A 19,768-nucleotide genomic window follows, 5' to 3' on the forward strand; every position below is an offset into this window, starting at 1 on the left:
AATGTTTAGCCATTACCTAGATCCACATTCTCAGCCAGATCAAGAGAAACCCTTACTCCAGTACCCAAGACATACTTTTTGACTCAGCCACTGAAAGCTGATGATTTTTGTAAACATGATCACTATAAAAAGGCAGGAAATATCAAAATTCGACCCCAATATATCTGGTCTTGACTGATGCTTGAATCCTAACATCTCTGCTTAATGAATCTTGACTTCTATTTTAAATCTATAACAGAGAATGTATATTGAGTTACTACAAGTGGCTAGTTCAAAGTGAAGACAAAGTAATTTATTTATAACACATGGCTCATGTTCTTAAATAATCTAGTAAGACCTAGTAGAATCAGAACTTCATTCATATAGATCAAATAGGAAATAATTAACAGCAATAGAAAATCAAAGATGGGATAAATCATCAAGAGACAGAGTCATCAGATAAAACTTCAAGGAGTTAGGACTTCATCTTGCCCTTAGGATGGTCAGAAGAGTAGAAAGGGTTCAATGATGAGAATACATGATTAAGACAGAGTACTGCCAGTATGATGATGGTCAGTGAGAAAATTGGCCTTACTGGGAGCAGCATGTCTGTGAAGGATGGGTGGTGGTTAAGCTAGAGGGGTAGTATGTTGCCAATGTAAGTAGGATCTTTATAAAATTTGGACTATTTGGATTTGACACAACAGACATTGATCACAATAGATCATCAATTTTCAACTGGTGTGCTGCAAGACCTTTTTGAAAATTGTTTTTCTGTTACAGTTGCCCCATTTTTCCCCCATTGCTCTCCCCCACCCCAGCCCCCCCATAGTCAATTTCCACCCTGTTGTCCATGTTCATGGGTCATTTATACTAGTTTCTTAACTAGAACCTTTTCCTTCTTTCCCCCTCTTCCCCCTCTCTCCTCCCCTCTTGTCACTGTCAGTCTGTCCCTTGTTTCCATGTTTCTGGTTCTATTTTGCTCATCTGTTTGTTTTGTTCATCAGTTTCCTGTATTTGGCGAGATCATATGGTATTTGTCTTTCGCTGCCTGGCTTATTTCACTAAGTGTAATACTCTCTAGTTCTCTCCATGTTGTCACGAAAGGTAGGAGTTCTTAAAACATGCAATACCTGACTATATAGTCAGGGACACTGACCTTTTTTCCCTTAGATTGTCAAATTAAAAAATGACAGCAACCAACACAACAATAGCCCTCCTATGTGCATAAATCAAAATTATACCTAACTTTTTGTCGGACTGGCAAAAATAAAATATATTTTTAGGTATGCCAACAATTTTTAGTAATTAGTTTATGTGTGCTGTAAGATAGAAGAGGTTAAAAATCTTCTGCCATCATGGCACAGATAGGATTTAACATGAGCAAAGTGGTGTTTTAAAATGACTTAAGCCTTCATTGACAAATGAAGAAGAAGCCAAGTAGAGGCAGGGGAGAGGAGTAAGGGACTACTGTAATGATTGATAAGTGTGATGACAAAGCCTGCAATGTAATGAAAAGAATAAACGAAAGGAAGGGATGACAAGAATTATTAAAAGATATGCTATCCAGGTCGAGAGGCAAGAGAGCCTCAAAATTGTTGACTTAGATGATTGAGAGAATGCTGGTATTCCTGAGAGAATCAGGAGTAGCTAGGAATTAGAATTGATTTGTGGGAAGGGAAGGACTCCAGGTTCCATGTTGTCCATGTGGAATTTGGAGGTGATAGTGAGATGTTTGAGTAAGCATAGGCGACAGGTGATTGGAAATGCATGTGTAAGAAAGTCAAATCTGGAGATTCAAATTTGGGCAATATTCATATGAGATAACTTAACTGATTTATCTACCCATCGGGAAAAATATATAGATGTCCTAAGGATTATAATTATTGTCCAAGAGACACACTCTTCAGTGTTGTATATTTTTTAAAGAGAAATAGCCCAGGCTCTGTCTAACAAATCATTCATCTGTGCCCAACCTTGTACTTGCTTCCAAAGATCCAAGTTCTACCCAGTCAGAATCACTGGGGGACTTATTCTCTGACTCCTGATCCTATTAACAATGACAGTTATGAAGGACATGGAAAGTGGAAGCTGGCCTCTGTGTTTTATCAACAGTGTCCATCAGATGGGAAGTGAGACAATACAAGGTCTGGAGGAGCAGGCAATTCATTGCAAATGGGAAAGGTGTCCTGACATCTATTGTGAATTATTCTTGCCCAAGACTAACCCATCTCTTTCCTCTTCAACTCCTCTGCCTAACCTTGTCAAGTTCCTCTGGATAGAAAAAGTTTAGATTACCTGCAATAAATAATGTAAAAATGATTCTGGCACACTTCTTGGTTCTGGACAAGGCCTTGATGATAAGATTCTACAAAGGCCTAAACCCTCGCACACAAAGACATATACCTGTCAAGGCAGTGAGAGGGCCTCCAGGGCTTTTTCAAGCACTTCTAAAAGCCAGGAACTTGAGACAGACTTGAGAGAGTGGGGTCGATACTAAAAAGAAATCCAAGTAACAAGTAAACAATGTGTGTACTTGTCTGACAGGGATGTGCAGCATGTGCTGTTATGTGAACTCAACAGCAAGACGTGATACATCTGATGTAAAGTAGGTCTGACAGCAGGTAACAGGGACCCTGGTTTAAGAATTTGGGTTCAGGCATAGCACTTTGTATAGCAGAGGTCATCAAAGAAAAGGCGACGCCGCAAGGGCAGTGACACAGGCAGGGGATCAGCAGCGATTCCGGAATGGGGGAACAAGACAGCAGATCACTTCCTGGAACTGGGGAACAGGCAGGGCTTTGGTCTCAAGCCAGCAAGTTCAGTGACTCAGTAAACTAAAACTGAGGATGAGGGGACCAGGGTAGCATGGCTTATGTGACTAATGAATTAATTTATTAATTAAGAAAAAATGTCTAAAAGAATAAGACGAAGAAATCAGTTCTCTAACATTTTATTAACCATCCAGTCCCTTTCCATCAATCTTTTTCTTTTTTAAAAATGTTTCAATTACAGTTTACACTCGATATTATTTTGTATTAGTTTCAGGTGTACAGCAAAGTGGTTTGACAATCATACACTTAACACAGTGATTCCCCCTGATATTTCCGGTACCCACCTGGCCCCATACATAGTTATTACAATAATATTGACTATATTTCCTATACTGTACTTTACATTCCCCTGACCATTCTGTGACTACCAATCTGTGCTTCTCAATCCCTTTACCTTTTTTCACCCAGCTCCCCTTCCCTTGGGCAACCATCAATCTTTTCTCCATATCTGTGAGTCTGTTTTTGTTTCATCCATCTTTTTCTTTAAACAAGAAATCCTATCATCTATTTAGCTTTACCCCTTTTAATTTTGACTGTATTTTCAGAAAGTCATTCCTAACTAAATTTTTTTTTAATAGTCTCCAGAGAAAGGAAGACAAGTTGTTGGCTAAACACCAACTGAATCTCTCTCTTAATAGGGAGCACACACATCACTTTTATTTTTCTTTGCCTTGTAAATAGAGATTTTTGTTTCTCACCCATAAAGTTCTGGATTAGCAGGGCAATGCTAATTCCAGTGCATAAACACTATTAATAGATTATGTCTATAATAAACTTGAAGTAGAAAACGGAAGTGTTCCAAAAAAGAGAACTATAAAATAGGAGAGGGAAAACAAGGCAGTTAGATGGTAGTCTTTGTGAAAGGACATATTTCAAAAGAAATCTAAAATCTTTGAGGCAGTCTTACCTACCTATATTTGGATTTTTTTTTTTGACTATTATATCCTGCTGATTAATGAAAGAAGAAAGGATGTGTTAAATTGAGTTAAATTTTTAGAACTTTTTCTTTGCTCAGAACCAGCTCCTCCAAAATCACTCTTCGCTGTGAATAAAACCCAGACTTCAGTGACTTTGCTGTGGGTGGAAGAGGGAGTAGCTGATTTCTTTGAAGTCTTCTGTCAACAAGTTGGCTCTAGACAGGACCCAAAGCTCCAGGTACTGTACATGCTGATTTTCTTTTTCTGAGTTAATTTTGATTAAGGCTAATGATTTGAGCAAAATTAAAATCTTCAATTTCTTTGAAGCATAAAAAATAAAAACTGTTCATTTATGCTTTTGTGTTTCAGTGATAGAAATAAGCAATATGCTTAGAACAAGCCCAAAATATGTTATGAGAACCAACTTGTTAAATTGCCAAGTTTATTTTTATCTTTGTATTTATTGTTTGTCCCTGAACCTCAGCCACTTTGGTTCATACCGAAGAATTAAAGCATTTAATTTTTCCTTTCGGACATTACATTAATTGAGGGATGAAGACACTGACATAGAAAACATAATTAACAAATGTGCACTGATTGCCAGTGTTGTGAGAGTCACGGTATGGCACACAAATGGTAGAATTAATATTTGTCTTCAAAAATTGTTTTTCATACAGTTGGGGATATTGCATTAGTCTAGAAATAATTAAAGTAAACAAGTGCCACCAGAGAGATTCATATTATTAAGAGAATTTAAAAGAAGCGCCCATATCTAGTTAGTAAAGAGGACAACATCCTTTGGGAAAACGAAGGCCAAGAGAGGTGATCGTTAAAGCTTTAGAATCACAGGTAGCAGAGATGATGACCACTGAGTGGTCCGCCAGATCAGAATTACTGGAAGGAAGGAGATGAACCTGCAGCTCTCAGGGTAACAAAGCCCCAAGAAAAAAATATTTTACCGTCAAACGTAGAAGGAAAAGGACAAGTTTGTGAGGGATATTACAAAATGCAGTGTAGAGTTGAGTACCATAAAGCACAAATAACTGATACTTTTTAAATAATAAAGTTCCCAAGATTGAGAAGATGAAAGGATTTCTGGGAGTACAAGTCTTTTCATACTGAATGTTAAGATAATTTGCTTTATTCCTTTCCCCTTTTGATATTCCCTTCTACTAAGTTACCTCTTTTTGATCTGTACTGAACAGCTGAATCCTTTTCAGTGCTAAGGATCCTTTTTGAAAATAACTGCTCTGCCGGTAGTAAGTTTTTTCTCTGCAACCGCAAAGAAAACAACGGCAGCTACTTACTACAACTGAGTCTTGTCAGCAAAAGCCTTTCCTTAGAAGTATTCTTTTACAGCAGAAGGAGGGATGGGAGTGGGAAATAAGAGCTGAGGCCTTTAGGCAATGCTGTTTCAGATCTTTGTTTTGAAAAAGCGTTTTGCTGAATCTTCTTTTTATATTGTACAGTAGTACTTGTCACCAGCCTGTTGGCTCACCAAATTAATGACCTATTTTACATGTAATAGGTTAATAATAAATGTTTTTGATTATGCAAAGTCTCTATGCCTTTGGTGGATGCTATTTAAAAGCTGTGAATGCAGACGAAAATGATAGTGTACTCAATATACAAAGAATCACTACAAATAAAAAAAGATAAAGACCAACAACTCAGAACAAATATTTTATAGAAAATAAACACAAAAGGCTCTTAAACACATGAAAAGATGACCAGCCTCACTCATGGTGAATGAAATACAAAATAAAATTACAAGAGATACAATTTCCACTAATAAGATTGCAAAAGCTCAAAGAATTTGCCACCATGCTATGTTCGAAGTAATACAGGAAAACAGGCATTGTCAAACTTTGATCATAAGTGGATAACTTAAAAATGCCTATGAAGGACGCTTTGTCAATAGCTTTCAAAATTAAAATTATACAACTTTTGACCCAGCAATTTAACTGCTAGAAATATGAATACACACACACACAATATTGTGTGTTTGTGGACACATACTTATGTTCCCATAATTGTGATATTATATTCACAGTAACATTGTTTATAACTTATCTTTCACTGCTCTCCTGTTTTGTTGTTTAAATGTTTTACTTTGTTTCTACATTACCAACTCAAGTATGCGAAACTTAAAAATCAAAACAGAAGATTACATAACATTTATTTTATTTTTCACATCTCCAGGAACCGATTTCTGTTTCTTCTCATGTTGTGACCATCTCCAGCCTTCTTCCTGCCACTGCCTACAACTGTAGTGTCACCAGCTTTAGCCACGACAGCCCCAGTGTCCCCACATTTATAGCCGTCTCAACAATGGGTAACTACATGCATTAGTGGAATCTGGTGTCTTTAAAAGTTATATCTTTCCAAATTTTTCTTATATTTTCTTTATAAATAGATACAATCTATCCTTTTAATGGAACCCATATTTGTTGTATTGAAAAATTCCAAGCTTTGAGGACAGGGAGGGTTAATTTCAATCCCTATGTGAGTTAGGGGAAGATATTTACTATCTCTGAACCTTTGTTTTTTCTTCTATAAAACTAGAATCATAATTTGTACCTAATTGAGTTGTTTTGAGACTTGGAAATAAAGGACATAAAACCCTGGCACATGCTGTCTAAATGATACTTGTTATCATTTCACATCATCCTCTTCATTAGTAGCCACAGTACCCTAATTAACTCCAGTTCATCTATTTCAGCATTGGCCCTTAGCTATCAAACAATGGGAAGCCTCAATTACTGAATCAAAGTAGAAAAGTCCCTAATCAAGCAGAAACTGTGAGTGGGGAATTTTAAAAATAATGAAAGGTCTAGAATAGTGCTATTTTCGTATTCTTTTTCTGAGTTATATGTATTTATTCCCCTGTATGTTAAGAGTCTGATTCTACAATCTGAGAGCTTCTGTGAAGCTGCCTGTAATAAAACCACTCTTACTATCAGATAACCCTTTACTGGGTCTATTTTCATTTCTGTAACATTTGCCATATGTTTAACCACTGTATCCAATGATGAATAGCATGGACTCTTCTTATTTGTTTGCTTTGGTTTTTTAATTTTTTTTTTTCAGAAGAGAAGACAAAAATGGATCTAAAAACTATATCAATGGTCTCTCATTTCTACATCTTTTTACACTCTTCTAAGTACAACATAATGGAATATTCATATTTCTTGTCATTTCCACAGCAAGCCAGTGAAGTAGTTGATATTATTAAACTTATTTGCAAGTGAGGAAAATGAGGCCCAAAGAAACAGATAAAATAACTTCCCCAAATGGCAGTTAGTAGTTGAGTGAACTTGAACAAGTTCTTCTGACCATGCGTCTACTATCTTTTTTCTGCTCAAGTACTCTGCCCATGAACTTGAGCCTCATTGTCCCAGATAGGAAGTGCCGATACCCAGAGGCTTAAGGATTGTATATGCCAGCCAGTTCCATGATTTTAAGGACAGTACAGAGGATGATATCATTCTCGTCTTCCCCTCTGGTCCACTGTTAAGAGTTTTATAAAACATTTGACATATAATCCTAGCTTTAATATCCCTCTCTTCCATGAAGTGTGATGAACTAGGCAATGTTTTAAGTACCATAGTAGACCAATCATCATATAAAGTATATGGAAGGGACACAACCCCTGTTGTTAAGGGCCCTACAACTTATTAATGTGTTTAATCTCTTGAGTTGCACAGATGGAAAAACCTCTCAACATATGGTTACAGATAATCAATGCCTGCTTCTCACAATGTGTTAAGTGCTATAGCAGATGGTAGCTTGCTAATGCCTTTTTCATATACATTATTAGTTGTGAGTGAAATCGACAGTTGTGCTTTCTAACTTTAAAGTCATGGCATAAAATAGGAACTTGCATCTAAAAATGTAAAAGAATGAGAATACATTCATAGTTTATCATTTCCCTTTATAAAAACACCCAGAATATAGGCCTTAAGTACTTTTTATCGATCTAGTAACTTATAGTTGACCGGGAAGACATTGTTGTCAGCTTGGAGAAACATCATTGCTGCTGCTGTTGTTGTTACCATGAGTCCATTGCTCTTAAAAGCAGCTGGAAAACAATGAATGGTTCTATTAGTTTTCATGTAGTGGAAGCTGTAAGTAAAATATATGTCTGATCTGCTTAGTTACAGAGATGAATCCCAATGTGGTAGTCATCTCAGTGCTGGCCATTCTTAGCACACTGCTCATTGGATTGCTGCTGGTCACTCTGATCATCCTTAGGAAGAAGCATCTGCAGATGGCTAGGTAAGTTAAGTTTGGTTAATCTCACCCATAGCCTTTAAAATATTTTATTTATCATACATGTATGTTTTCGCAGCCCTAAATTTTACAGCGGTAAGTTGTCAACCTCTCCTTCATGTTTTCTAAAAAGACTTTTAATACTATTTTAGAAAACACTACCATTGAATGGTAAAACTAAAGATTATTGGTTTATACAAAGTCAGACCTGTTAACTGTGGGTCTTGTTATTTTAAGGATCCTATACTTTACATTTGGATCATTTCAAAGTTGTTTTGGAGTAAAATAAAAATCTGTGCCTACTCAGTATTATTAATAAAAGAAGCTAATATATGTGGAGACCACAAGAAAGAAAAAATCCCTCTCCTTATTAGTTATGTTCACTCTCTTATGAGAAAGTATTTGTTTAGTTTATGATTAGGTCCATTGAGATTCCCCTATCATTTTTGTTCATGTTATTTAGAGTTGCAGGCAGTTTTATCATTCTTGCAAAAAGCCTCTTGCTTTATGATTTTGGTGGTTTTCTGTTCTTTTGACTACTGATGCATTTCTTATCAGAGCACATTGTCAAGAACTTTCTGTGGTCCCCTATATAATAAAAACAATGATCAATTCTCAAAAAAAATCTTTTCACCTAATTGAGTACTACTGGGTTTAGGAAATTTGACTCAAGTGTGTATTTTCCCAATGTTAGCCTGCTGACTTTTCATCATTCATCATCCTCCTTTCTCAAAGTTCTATCATTTATCTATTTATAAATAAACGTATCCATCCAATAACTATTATGTGATATGCCTATATGATATAGTCAAAGAAAAATTAGACATCCAAGCTATCCACTAAAAACTTAGAGCTTAGCTGGAGAGATGTACATATTTAAAGATATAAACTGACTTGTACCAGGAAGTAAATAAAAATGGGATAAAGTAAAGAGATTAGTTAAGAATGAAAAAACCAAGCTTCTTAATGTTGGCATTAGAATGATTTTTAGGAGGATAGGAAGGGCAGTGGTACAGCACTGTAGCTAGAATATAAAGTTCTGAAATCATACTCCTTGGGGTCAAATCCTGATTTATAACCTATGTGTCCTTGTATAGTCCGCTGTAACATTATTCATTCCTTTAGCAAATATCAGTGGACACCTGCTGTGTGTCAGCCTCCTCCGGGTGCTTGGAATACAACAATATACAAAACAGACAAACATTTCTGCCTTCAGGCAGCCTATATTCTAGTGGAAAAGACAGAAAGCAAATAATAAAGATAAAAGGTAAAAGGTTATAGTGTACATTAGTAGACAATAACAGAAAAATAAGAAAGCAAAGGAAGAGAGATTGGCAGTACCTGACCGGTCTGGGGAACATAGGGAGAGGAGCTCTGGGAGGTAGGTAGGTCTCACTGGAAGGGTGACATTTGAGAAAAGACTTGAATGTGAGGGAGTTGGTCACATGGTATCTGGGGAAAGAGTGTACCCAGTAGAGGGCACAGCAGGTCAAAGGCCTCATGAAGGCAGGGGCATGACTAGCCGGTTGAAAGAATAGCTGGAAGTTAAGTCGCTAAAGCAGAGGAAATGAATGGAGAAGTAGCAGGAGATGATGTCCGATAATTCAGGGTTTCATAAGCCATTGTAAGGACTTTGGCTTTTACTCTAAAAAAGTGGGCAGCCATTGCAGAGTTTGTGCTGAAGGTTAAAGACAACTAACATTTTTAACATTTTCATTTTGACTTATATGTAAAACAGGCTGTAATGAGACAAGGACAAAGGCAGGCATGTGAACAGGGGGCAGGGGAAGCCATGGGAGCAATCCAGGCAAGACCGAGATGGCAGTGGTTCAGTCCAGGATAGCAGCAATGGTGGGGAGGGAAAAACGATCAGGTTCCAGATCAATTTTGAAAAGACAGGCAACAGGATTTGCTAACAAATTACATGTCAAATGTATACGAATAAGAGTCAAGGATGACTCCCAGGTTTTCGACCTTAGCAATCGAAAAGATGGAATTGCTATCCACTGAAATAGGTTTGCAGATGCAAGGCTTCCAGAGTTGGGAGGAACATTGAGACTTCAGTTTTGGCGCTGACCCGTGTGGCTTAGTTGGTTGGGCATCGTCCCACAAAGCAAAAGATCGCTGGTTCAATTCCAGGTCAGGGTACATGCCTGGGTTGCAGGTTCGGTCCCTGGTCAGGGCGGATATGAGAGGCAGCATGATCAGTATGTTTCTCTCCCTCCCTTTTTCCCTTCCTTTCCCTCTTTCTAAAATATAAATAAGTACAATCTTTAAAAATATTATATTTAAAAGAGATCTCAGTTTCGGAAACATTAAGTTTGAGATGATTGCAAGTACAGGTGCGGAGTAGGCAGTTGAACATTAAAGTCTGGTGTTCAGGAGAGAAGTCTGGATTGAAGATATGAATTTGGGAGTTGTTAGCATCTAATTGTATTCGAGCTGTAGATGGGCTAAAATCCAGGAAATACAAATTAGAGAAGAAGGCCCTGAATTAAGCACTAGAACAATTCAGTATTAAGATTTTTGAGGGGAAAAATAGCCACAAAAGACACTGATGAGACCTCCAGTGGAATGGAATGAAAATGAAGAGTGAGGTGGCCCAGAGGCCAGGGGAAGAACACATATCAAAAGGCGATAATAACTCCTAGCTTAGAGAATAGTGAGGAGCAATAATGTAGTAATAGCATGGCATAATACTCAACTCATAGGGCATGTGCAGTAAATATTAGCTTGTAATAGTAACAGTGGAGGGGGTGGTAATGCAGTGATGGAACTAGAGGTATTTATGAGAGTGTTACTGCAGGTGCATCCTCAGTGCTGCACACAGCAAAATATTTCAGAGAAGTGGTTCTACTTCAGCCAGCTGGTTATTAGGGCAGAGGTTTGTAATACTCGTGCCCTGATCCTCTGGCAGTCTGATGAAGCCTGCGGCCCTCTTCCAAGAACAATGATTTATTTCTAAGTGCATAAAATAAAATACACAAGATTGAAAAAGAAAATGATTATGTTAAAATATGGTCATCAAAGTACTTAAAAGAATGAATGTGTTGTATGCTTCTTTATTGATACATTAGATCACAATATTTAGTAGGTATCTAGTAATTCTTATATGTCACCATAGTGATAAATATGAATAATATTCTGACACCTGCAGCAAGTCTATTACAGAAAAAATATCTGTAATTTCTATTGTTAGAAAAATCTCACAAATACTAATGATATTATTGTGGCTTGTTACCTACTTTAATAATTGAAGGAAGTGCTAAATTTCAGTGAGAAGTTAGGAAAATGAAGATGGACTTTATATTCATAAAACCCTAAATTCTATCCTTGGACCCTAGTTTAAGAACACTTGAATTGGAGGGTAAAAATTATTCTTCTAATTTAAGTGTAAATAAATTCCTATATATCATAGAAAATTGATATAGGAAAAATCAGCCAATAACATGCAATTTAAGATACAATATGATATAATAATATATTCATATATTTTTTTAAAAAGAACTATTCTTAGAACATCTAATAAGAACAGGAAGCTAACATGGTGCCAATAATGTCAAAATCTCTGCTTCAATTCTGAGTAAGTCCATCAATTTCATGTAGAGGGAAAATGAGATGTGTGAGCCCCAGTGAGTTATGTTACTTATGCACCGTATTAAGCAAAAGATGGAGAAAGTGTGAGAATAGGTTTACCTTTTTACTCTAATTCTAGAAAAAAATATTAACTATATTTTCTGCTGACAGATTAATAAGCAACGTTCTGGATCAGAGGCTCTGCACAGCCTCTTTTACTCTTGTCTCAAGTGATGAGTACTATGGGCATCTCAACATGGAGGAAATTTTGTCAGGAAAAGCTATACACTTTGATCTACCATCATTATAGAGAGAAAATCAATATGCTATAAAAAATAAATAAAACCCTCATCATGAATACTTGCTAAAAGAAACCCAAAAAAACTCTTCATTTTATTTAGGAAAGTTGCTATAACTTACTATAAAAAAATATTAAACCCCAAACAGTTAAAGATTTATCTGGGATCCTGAGTGCACTTTGGAAAGGATGATGAACTGAAAACTTTTGGTCTCAAATTATTTGCTATAGAGATGGGTGACCTAGTGAAAATTGTTATTTTTTTTCTTTATCTTTCTATTTTGCCTTTGCCTTTTGTGCAATAGAGAAACCCATAGAACTTATTTTAGCTTTAAAAAGAATAACGTCATAACAATAAGCTGGTAAAGACTCATGTCACAGCGGAAGAGCGCTTCTCCATCAAGCAGTAGCGTTGGTTTTGTGATTCCTTTTACACAGGGAGTGCGGAGCAGGAACTTTTGTCAATTTTGCATCCTTGGAGCGGGATGGAAAGCTTCCATACAACTGGTGAGTGTTCTTTTAGAACAAGCCTCTAGACAGCCTGGGTATGCTGTGTGTGCTCCGAACGTCATGTTACTGTCTTTGTGGGGTAAATGGTTTTGACAGGCAACTTTCAAAGGTTCAATCTTCACAGAGTATATTGGTATATATCAGTTTAATACAATTATGAAGTAGCAAAAATGTCATAGTCTGCTCTGTCTTTACTATGTTAAATAAAGGACTAAATCATCAGTTATGCAAGTAGCTCATAACTGCGCCCAAGAAGGGCTTAAATGCAGGAACCACACTGAACAAGCGGTAGAGGAAGGCATGACAAGGTACCCTGTCGAAGCAGCTTGAGACAGAACAGCGTGTCTACTTAAAACTCACTTTTCGATGCCTGGGGACTTGAGTTACCATTTCTGTTTCAAAAATCAAGTGGAATTACATAGCCCAGGAAAGTCCCATGAGAAAACATGGCATCGTTTTTCTTTATTCTTGGGTTTTAAGGACCAGGAGGGAGGACGTACCTTGAAAATTAAGAAAGCATTGTCAGGGAATTAAATTGGTTGACATTATCCTTAACAGTGATCCAAGAGAATTAACAATACATTGCAATCAATACCCAACAAGGCTGCTAATTAGGTAGCCATTTAATACAAAGCCAGCACTGCTTACATGATCTAGTTTGACTTTTGTGCAAGCAACCAAGCAAAGAGCATTTAAATATATATATATATATATTTCATATTAATTCTTAGTAAGTAACCTTTTTTGTCTGTTTTTACAAATCCCCCAAAGTGATTAATCTTAGAGAAATAGATATCTGGGACTGGACATTTTTTTTTACTCTACAGAATCAATGAGGGAGGGAGAACACTATTTAAAATATAAATTCTACTTCCCTGAGTTGGCACCTATCTATTTGATGCCCACTTTAGTTGAAAGTCTACTTGAAATAGGATTCTTTTATGCTATTTTTAAACTTTAGCCTGAATGGAATTTTGCTATTCAGATACCACTAATCCAACTGTGAAGAGAGAGAAACCCATAAACTCTTGATGATGAAAAGTTAGGAAACAATTCTAGGTTTGTTCAAATACATTAGCACTTTTTTCAAGATTAAGAGATTAATTCATTGATATTTGTCTGCCACCTGCCCACCCTTTAAAAAAGGCCCAGTCACAGAGCAGTGATGAGCTGTCCATGAAGGAAATGATTCATTTATACTTGTGACTCAGGAGAGCTCTGTACTGACTACACAACCAGTCAAGTTTATAGAATATGGGATGCCCATTACGAGAACTGAGGCAAGAGAGAATTCACTTCAGGACTTCTCCATAAAAATCAAGAAATTTCTCATGCAACTCTTGGCAAAGACAGATTTGCCAGCACCAGCATTTTCTGGCTGACTGAGAATAGGTATCTCAGTGGAGATCTGTAATAACTAAAGTGACAAGGTGACAGCATTTTCCCCTAATTCTCAGAATAACTACAGATGCAGCCATAAGATACTTTAAAATCTACATCGATGAATATTCTATTTCACAAGTGATTTGAATATCTGAAATTGGTTTCAAACCATATATTGGAAACAAACGATCTGAATTAGAGCTAAAGTTAAACTAAATAATTTGCTCCCCCATTCAGCTGAGCTTTGGTTCAGATTACAGAGTAGGCAATTGATGAGCTACGTTTCTTGGATGAATGATACCTGAGTGTGATGCCATACCTCCGTGCTAAGGGCTATATTTTTAGAAATGACGTAGAAGTCAAAATAAAAATCATGTAGAAAGTCACAGTAGCGCACTAGAAGTGCAGCTTTACAATAGCATGTCCTGAGAGCTCAGAGTCTTCACCAGGATGAGGATGTACAAACTCACCATTTGTATTTCCTCCCACAAGCTGCTGTTAGCTACCAAATGACGTGATGCAGGCTCCTTAAAATAGGCCTAAGCACTGCAAGAGCGTGATATCCAAGAATGAGATGCGAGAGAACTAACGAGGCATTTAAGCGCCTCATTTACCTGAATGTGAAATGTAATCACCTCGTAGCAGACTAATTAACACAACATAAATTGAAAAAACGGTATCTGATTACAATAAGAGGCTGTCTGTGAATAAAACTGATTTTGACAATATTATAACACTTCAGCCCTCAGATTTAAATTTCATGGAGTGAAGTAATATTTAATGATAATTAAGGTGCTTATTTTACTTGATGCCAGTAAGTAATGTACTGCTATCTGTTCATGATTTATATTACTAACTCTTGCCACTTCCTCATCTTTACATCTGTTATCTATTAATGCTCACAGGCGTAGGAGTATATTTGCTTTCTTAACCCTGCTACCTTCATGTCTTTGGACTGATTATCTTTTGGCATTTTATATTAATCCTTGGTAAGTGATTTCCTTTCTTTTTTTTTTTTTTTTTTACTGTTTACCTAACACAATCTTTAAAACTTAGCTTTCAGGAAAAAAAACAAAGCATAAAAATTTTTTTGGATGTTGGCAGCATCTAAAATTATTAATCATACCTTGAAATGGATTAAAGCAGGTAATGGAACCAAGATGCCTACAATGTTTTCCAATTAAATTTTCTTCTTGTGATGTTCATGGCTTGCTTTCCTTCCATTTATTACTAGTCATTTGTTTCTTCTTGAATCCATCCATTGGCCTCTCATCTTTATAAATTTTGCTTTCCATTTTTCTTACCATCTCCATCCATTTCAGAATTCCTTATTTCCAAGAAGAAAGGAATACATTAAGGTAGAGAAACACCTTAATACCCTGTATTTAGGGCCTCCATATATTTTAATAAGAATGCTAACTCCAATGAATATGGAGCAACTGACCATGTTCAAGCCTCTTTGAGTAATTATGTTTTATAATTGTCTCCACAACTCTGCCGAGCATATTTTCACCCCATTTTAAATATGTGGAAATAGAGGTGTAAGAAGATTAACTATCTTAACATCATATTATATTGAATATTCAGCTTCCAAACCTAGCTGTCTCTGAAGTCTATTCTTTCCTCTGTTAAGAGTGGCCTCCTTTAAATACTTGTTTTCTTGTAATAGAACAAGAATTTGTTTAAATACTTATTTTCTTGGCTTTATATTATTTTAATAATCAAATCTTGAAGAGTACCCATTTCAGTTTTAAATAAAATAATATTAATCATAATCATCTTGAATTCTGAGACTAACTTGTCTAGAAGGACTTTTTTTTTTTTTTTCTGGACCATAAAAATAGGTAGTGTTTTCCAAGAGAACTGACAAAAATTTCCATTTTTAAGTATTAGTCCATGGGGGTTAGGTAGTAAATTATGTACATATAGATGGATCCAGAAATTGGGACTGAGAAGGACTCAGAAAAAATAAAATTTATGAAGTTCATAGACTGGGAAAACTGGCCTATGTTTGGGGCAGAAAAAGGAAAGATGAGAAGCAATCTGAGGAGTTATTTATCCAAAAGGACAATTGATCAAATTTCTCCAGCTCCCCTGAGGATAGAATAAATACAGCTGGCATAGTTTAGGACTTTAAGTTTCAATGGAAGAAATATAAAGAGGACTTCCTCAGATACAGATGGTTCGTACCAGAATTTGTATTTTCTTTAAAAACAGAGACTTGAGAAAAACTTTTGAAGGGTGACAGACACCAATGTGTAAGTAATAAAAGTCAGACGATGTCCTAGATGATGAGGACCCGTTCACTATTACCCGAAGTTTGTTTTTAATACAGTTTTCAGTACAGGACTTCACCATAGTCAACACAATATTTTTAAGTATTTAACATCAGATAGTTTTCCGGTATGAGAAGTGCACATAAATTCCGTTTTGTCCTTCAAAATACAAATTTACTTTAACTCAGCATCTAATCATTCTTGAGTATTCTGCCTATCATTAGAATACTTGTAACAAATAACCTCAAGATACTCTTCACAGATTTCAATTAAAATAAAGAAAGAAAGATGCATATAACATTATATTCATTCCCCTACTTAGTTCTCTGATTTTTCTCATTTCCCAGCAGTCATTTTAAGCTTATTTCAGGTGGGCCTATGCTTATTTGCATGTTTTTTTTTTCATAGATCTCTGGGCCTATGCTTATTTGCATGCCTTTTTTAATAGGTCTCTCTGATGAACACAAGATCAAATTTCAGCAATCCCTTCAAGGTCCACCATTTATAGTACTAATCAAATAACAAGAGACACAAGTCAGGGGTAAAAACCCTTCAGTACTCTTTAGAAGAACTGTCCTGAAACTGTAAATGGTTATCTCCAGACAAGAAGACAAGGCAAAATATAAAGCCCTGTGCTGTCACTTCCAGTAAACTACACACATATCAACCCGTGAAAATACACTGATGATAATCTATGTTTTCAGCCCTAGGTTTGTGCCCTGCCAGTATAAAAGAAGTAAAATTCATCATCCCTGCTCCTAGCTTAGCTCAGTCCTCAGAATGCCACCCAAATTCCCCATTTGTTACTTTTCATCTAATTACTCACCCACCCCCTCCTAAAACACTGCCCAGCTTCTTCCCTAAACTGCCACCTTCACGAAAAAGATATGTTCCTACTGATTTTCTAAAATCTTCTCAATGTCTCTAGTGATTCGTGCAGAAATCAATTCTCTTTCTCATAGCGTTGTTCAACTCTTTTCCCAGGATGGCAGCAGAATCAGGGCAGAACACCAGTGCTCAGTTGGCTTAGTCTCAAGATTGTTTTCTGCCAAGATTTCTTTTTTTTTAAGTATATTTTATTGATTATATTGTTACAATAGTTCCAATTTTTTCCCCTTTGCTCCCCTCCACCCAGCACCCCTCCTCCCCCAGCAATCCCGCCCCAAGTCCATGCCCATGGGTCGTACATACAAGCTCTCCCGTTTCACCCTTTCATATATTCTTGTTCTTTTTTAAAAAAATAAATAAATGATTAATTATTTTAACAATAAAAAATAACAATCCCTCCCTCTCAGACTTAAGACCCTTTATAATCTTATAAAGGACAATGGGCGAAGGCCTCGAGCTCCTCTAGCTGCTTCAAGCTGGACGTGGTCGTCGTCCTACCTACCCTTGGGTCCAGAAATCCCTAATAACAGTGGGGGTGTGAAGAGGAGGGTGGGCTTCCCACAAGGGGAAGGATCGTGCAGACTCCAGGTCAGTTGGCTGTCCCCGGACAATGGCGTGCTTGGTTTAACAGGCTGGCAACAGGGTTAAAAGACATCATTCAATCCATAACCACTAGATAACAGAAGGCAGGGATTAATTTTTCAATGTCCAAGATTTCTGATGTTAGTTCTCTAGCTCTACCTGAACTCAGCATCACCTCTCTCCTTTTTCTTACTACCACATTCACCCTCATGCTGTACTCAAATATTCTGCTGCCTATTTTAGATCATCAACAGTTGACATTGTAAGCATGAAGCAACGTGGACTTTAAAATGCTCAGCTTTACTCATGGTTATTGCATGTTCTATTCAGAGGATGATATAACTTTATAGACCTTTTTTTAAGGTTTGGGGATGATTTTCATTTATCTCATGAGGAAGTAAGTAGTGCTTATGAAATTGGGGATGGCTAGAATATTTATTTTGGGAGGAGGTGTTGTTCTTTTTGTTTTCAACCAACATAAATACCATGTCTCTACCATTGTTTTATATCCTTCTTTGCAATAAATTCCAGTCTGAATTCCAATCTGGGTGGCTTTCTAAGACTGTCATACCATGAAGAACTTACAAATAATGCATCTTAGCTTCTTGAAATCATTAGGATTTTGAACCTTACATAATGTAAATGAAAGGGAAAAACTTTTAAGTGAATGGTCCTATATGCATGTATAACATATGTCTGATATTGTTATTTATCAGTTATTCAGAAAATCTATTGCAATGACAAGAATTTACCTTAAGCATCACTCAAATGTTCATTGTAACATGCATGCACACACTAGCTTTTTTCATAATGTGCTGAAGTTAAAATTGTTAACAAAACCTTAAATGACATGTTTAAAAGTGAATTTCCCCTGACTGCAGTCTTAGAATTAGCACAGCAATGAAAAATGTAGGAAAAATTTTCATCAGTATTGCTGTGGAGTCTCATAACTCAATCCTGTCATGTCTTATAGCCTTAGGATACCTACAGAAATTAAGCAAAATCTAGGCATAACAATAAAACTTGTATACAAATCATGAGGACATACACTTAGGCTGATAGGAGTATGACAAGAAGTCATATACAGCATGCAGTAGAATTTCATATTGGTTTCAAGTTTATTCAATCAATGAATGAGATCAAAAGAAAAGTGAGTGTCTGCTCCATGCATCAGATTTCTGCACAGCTGCTGAATAGTAGCAACTTCATATTTCAGCACCGAATTTATTCAGTGTTGCCCTCCCACGTACATTTGCTTCTTCCCAGCTCCTCTTAAAGCCTGTTTGGATGGGAAAGGTTTCTTTCTCATTTTAAAATTCACTCCCACTCATAAAATACGTTGGCAGCCTTCTGACTTTGCCAGAACTGTTTATGCTAACATTCTGCTTTCATAAAGTACTTAAGTTATTGGTTCCTGCTATTCGAAGTAAATGTGGGATCCCTGAAGTTAACTCACTGCAAGAACTGAGTACAAAATTATTCAAGAGATATTTCTTTAGGTTCCCAAATGCTTACATGACTCAGCTTTGTCAAACATCACAAGGTTTTCTGTTTGTTAATTTGTTTGTTTGTTGAAGGGTCAAGGAAGAGGCAAAGTAAAAACTAGAATATTTACTTCCTTTAAATCCTGAGTATAGAAGACAAGCAGGTGGTACAGGAGGAAAAAATAGGACAGGAACTATTGAATGGATTGTCTTCCCTCAGAATTGGGAAGAATTAAAAACTACTTGAAACCAGAAACACCCCTACATTTTCTATCCTGCTTTACTTTCTCTCCATCCAGAAGCCCCATTTCTACAGTGGGACATTAGGAGCCCAAGTCCAGCATCAGGTTCTGAATTGAATCATTAAGTAAAATGGTCAGGATGACATAGCAAAGATACTTGCTTCAATTCAATTAAATAAGCATTTGTTAGCCACCCACTGTGTGTTCCATTAACTGTGCTCAGCTCTGGGGGAAGGGGCAGTCTGGCAGTCAGACAGACTGACAGACACCGTAAGAAATACTTAATGAGTAAAGTACTGTGAAAACACAGAGGAAGCAGAGCTTTATTCTGCTAACGGCCTTCTGGGAATGCAGGTATCCAAATGCTCATGCGTCTCATTATAAGTCAATATTTTGGCACATGAGAGTACTCAAATCACACCTGGTTACTGACTATAGATTGTTTATTTTCTGAAAGTTTCCATCAATTTAAAGACCTTTGAAAATTACTTATAAAAAAAGTATCACTCACAATCATTTACAATATT

General features: G+C 36.5%; 1 protein-coding gene across 1 annotated transcript in view; it reads left to right on the forward strand.

Moving 5' to 3' along the window:
- Positions 1-19,768, forward strand: part of PTPRO (protein tyrosine phosphatase receptor type O) — a 198,760-nt gene that overhangs the window by 145,938 nt on the left and 33,054 nt on the right. The window contains exons 13-17 of the mRNA XM_090275111.1: positions 3,829-3,968; positions 5,933-6,065; positions 7,888-8,008; positions 12,315-12,383; positions 14,675-14,758. Of these exons, the coding sequence (XP_090131237.1) occupies positions 3,829-3,968; positions 5,933-6,065; positions 7,888-8,008; positions 12,315-12,383; positions 14,675-14,758 (547 nt within the window). The remainder of the gene's footprint in view (positions 1-3,828; positions 3,969-5,932; positions 6,066-7,887; positions 8,009-12,314; positions 12,384-14,674; positions 14,759-19,768) is intronic.

Source organism: Furipterus horrens, unplaced genomic scaffold (assembly GCF_987537825.1).
Source record: "Furipterus horrens unplaced genomic scaffold, mFurHor1.1.pri manual_scaffold_4, whole genome shotgun sequence".
In the NCBI taxonomy this organism is placed as follows: domain Eukaryota; kingdom Metazoa; phylum Chordata; class Mammalia; order Chiroptera; family Furipteridae; genus Furipterus; species Furipterus horrens.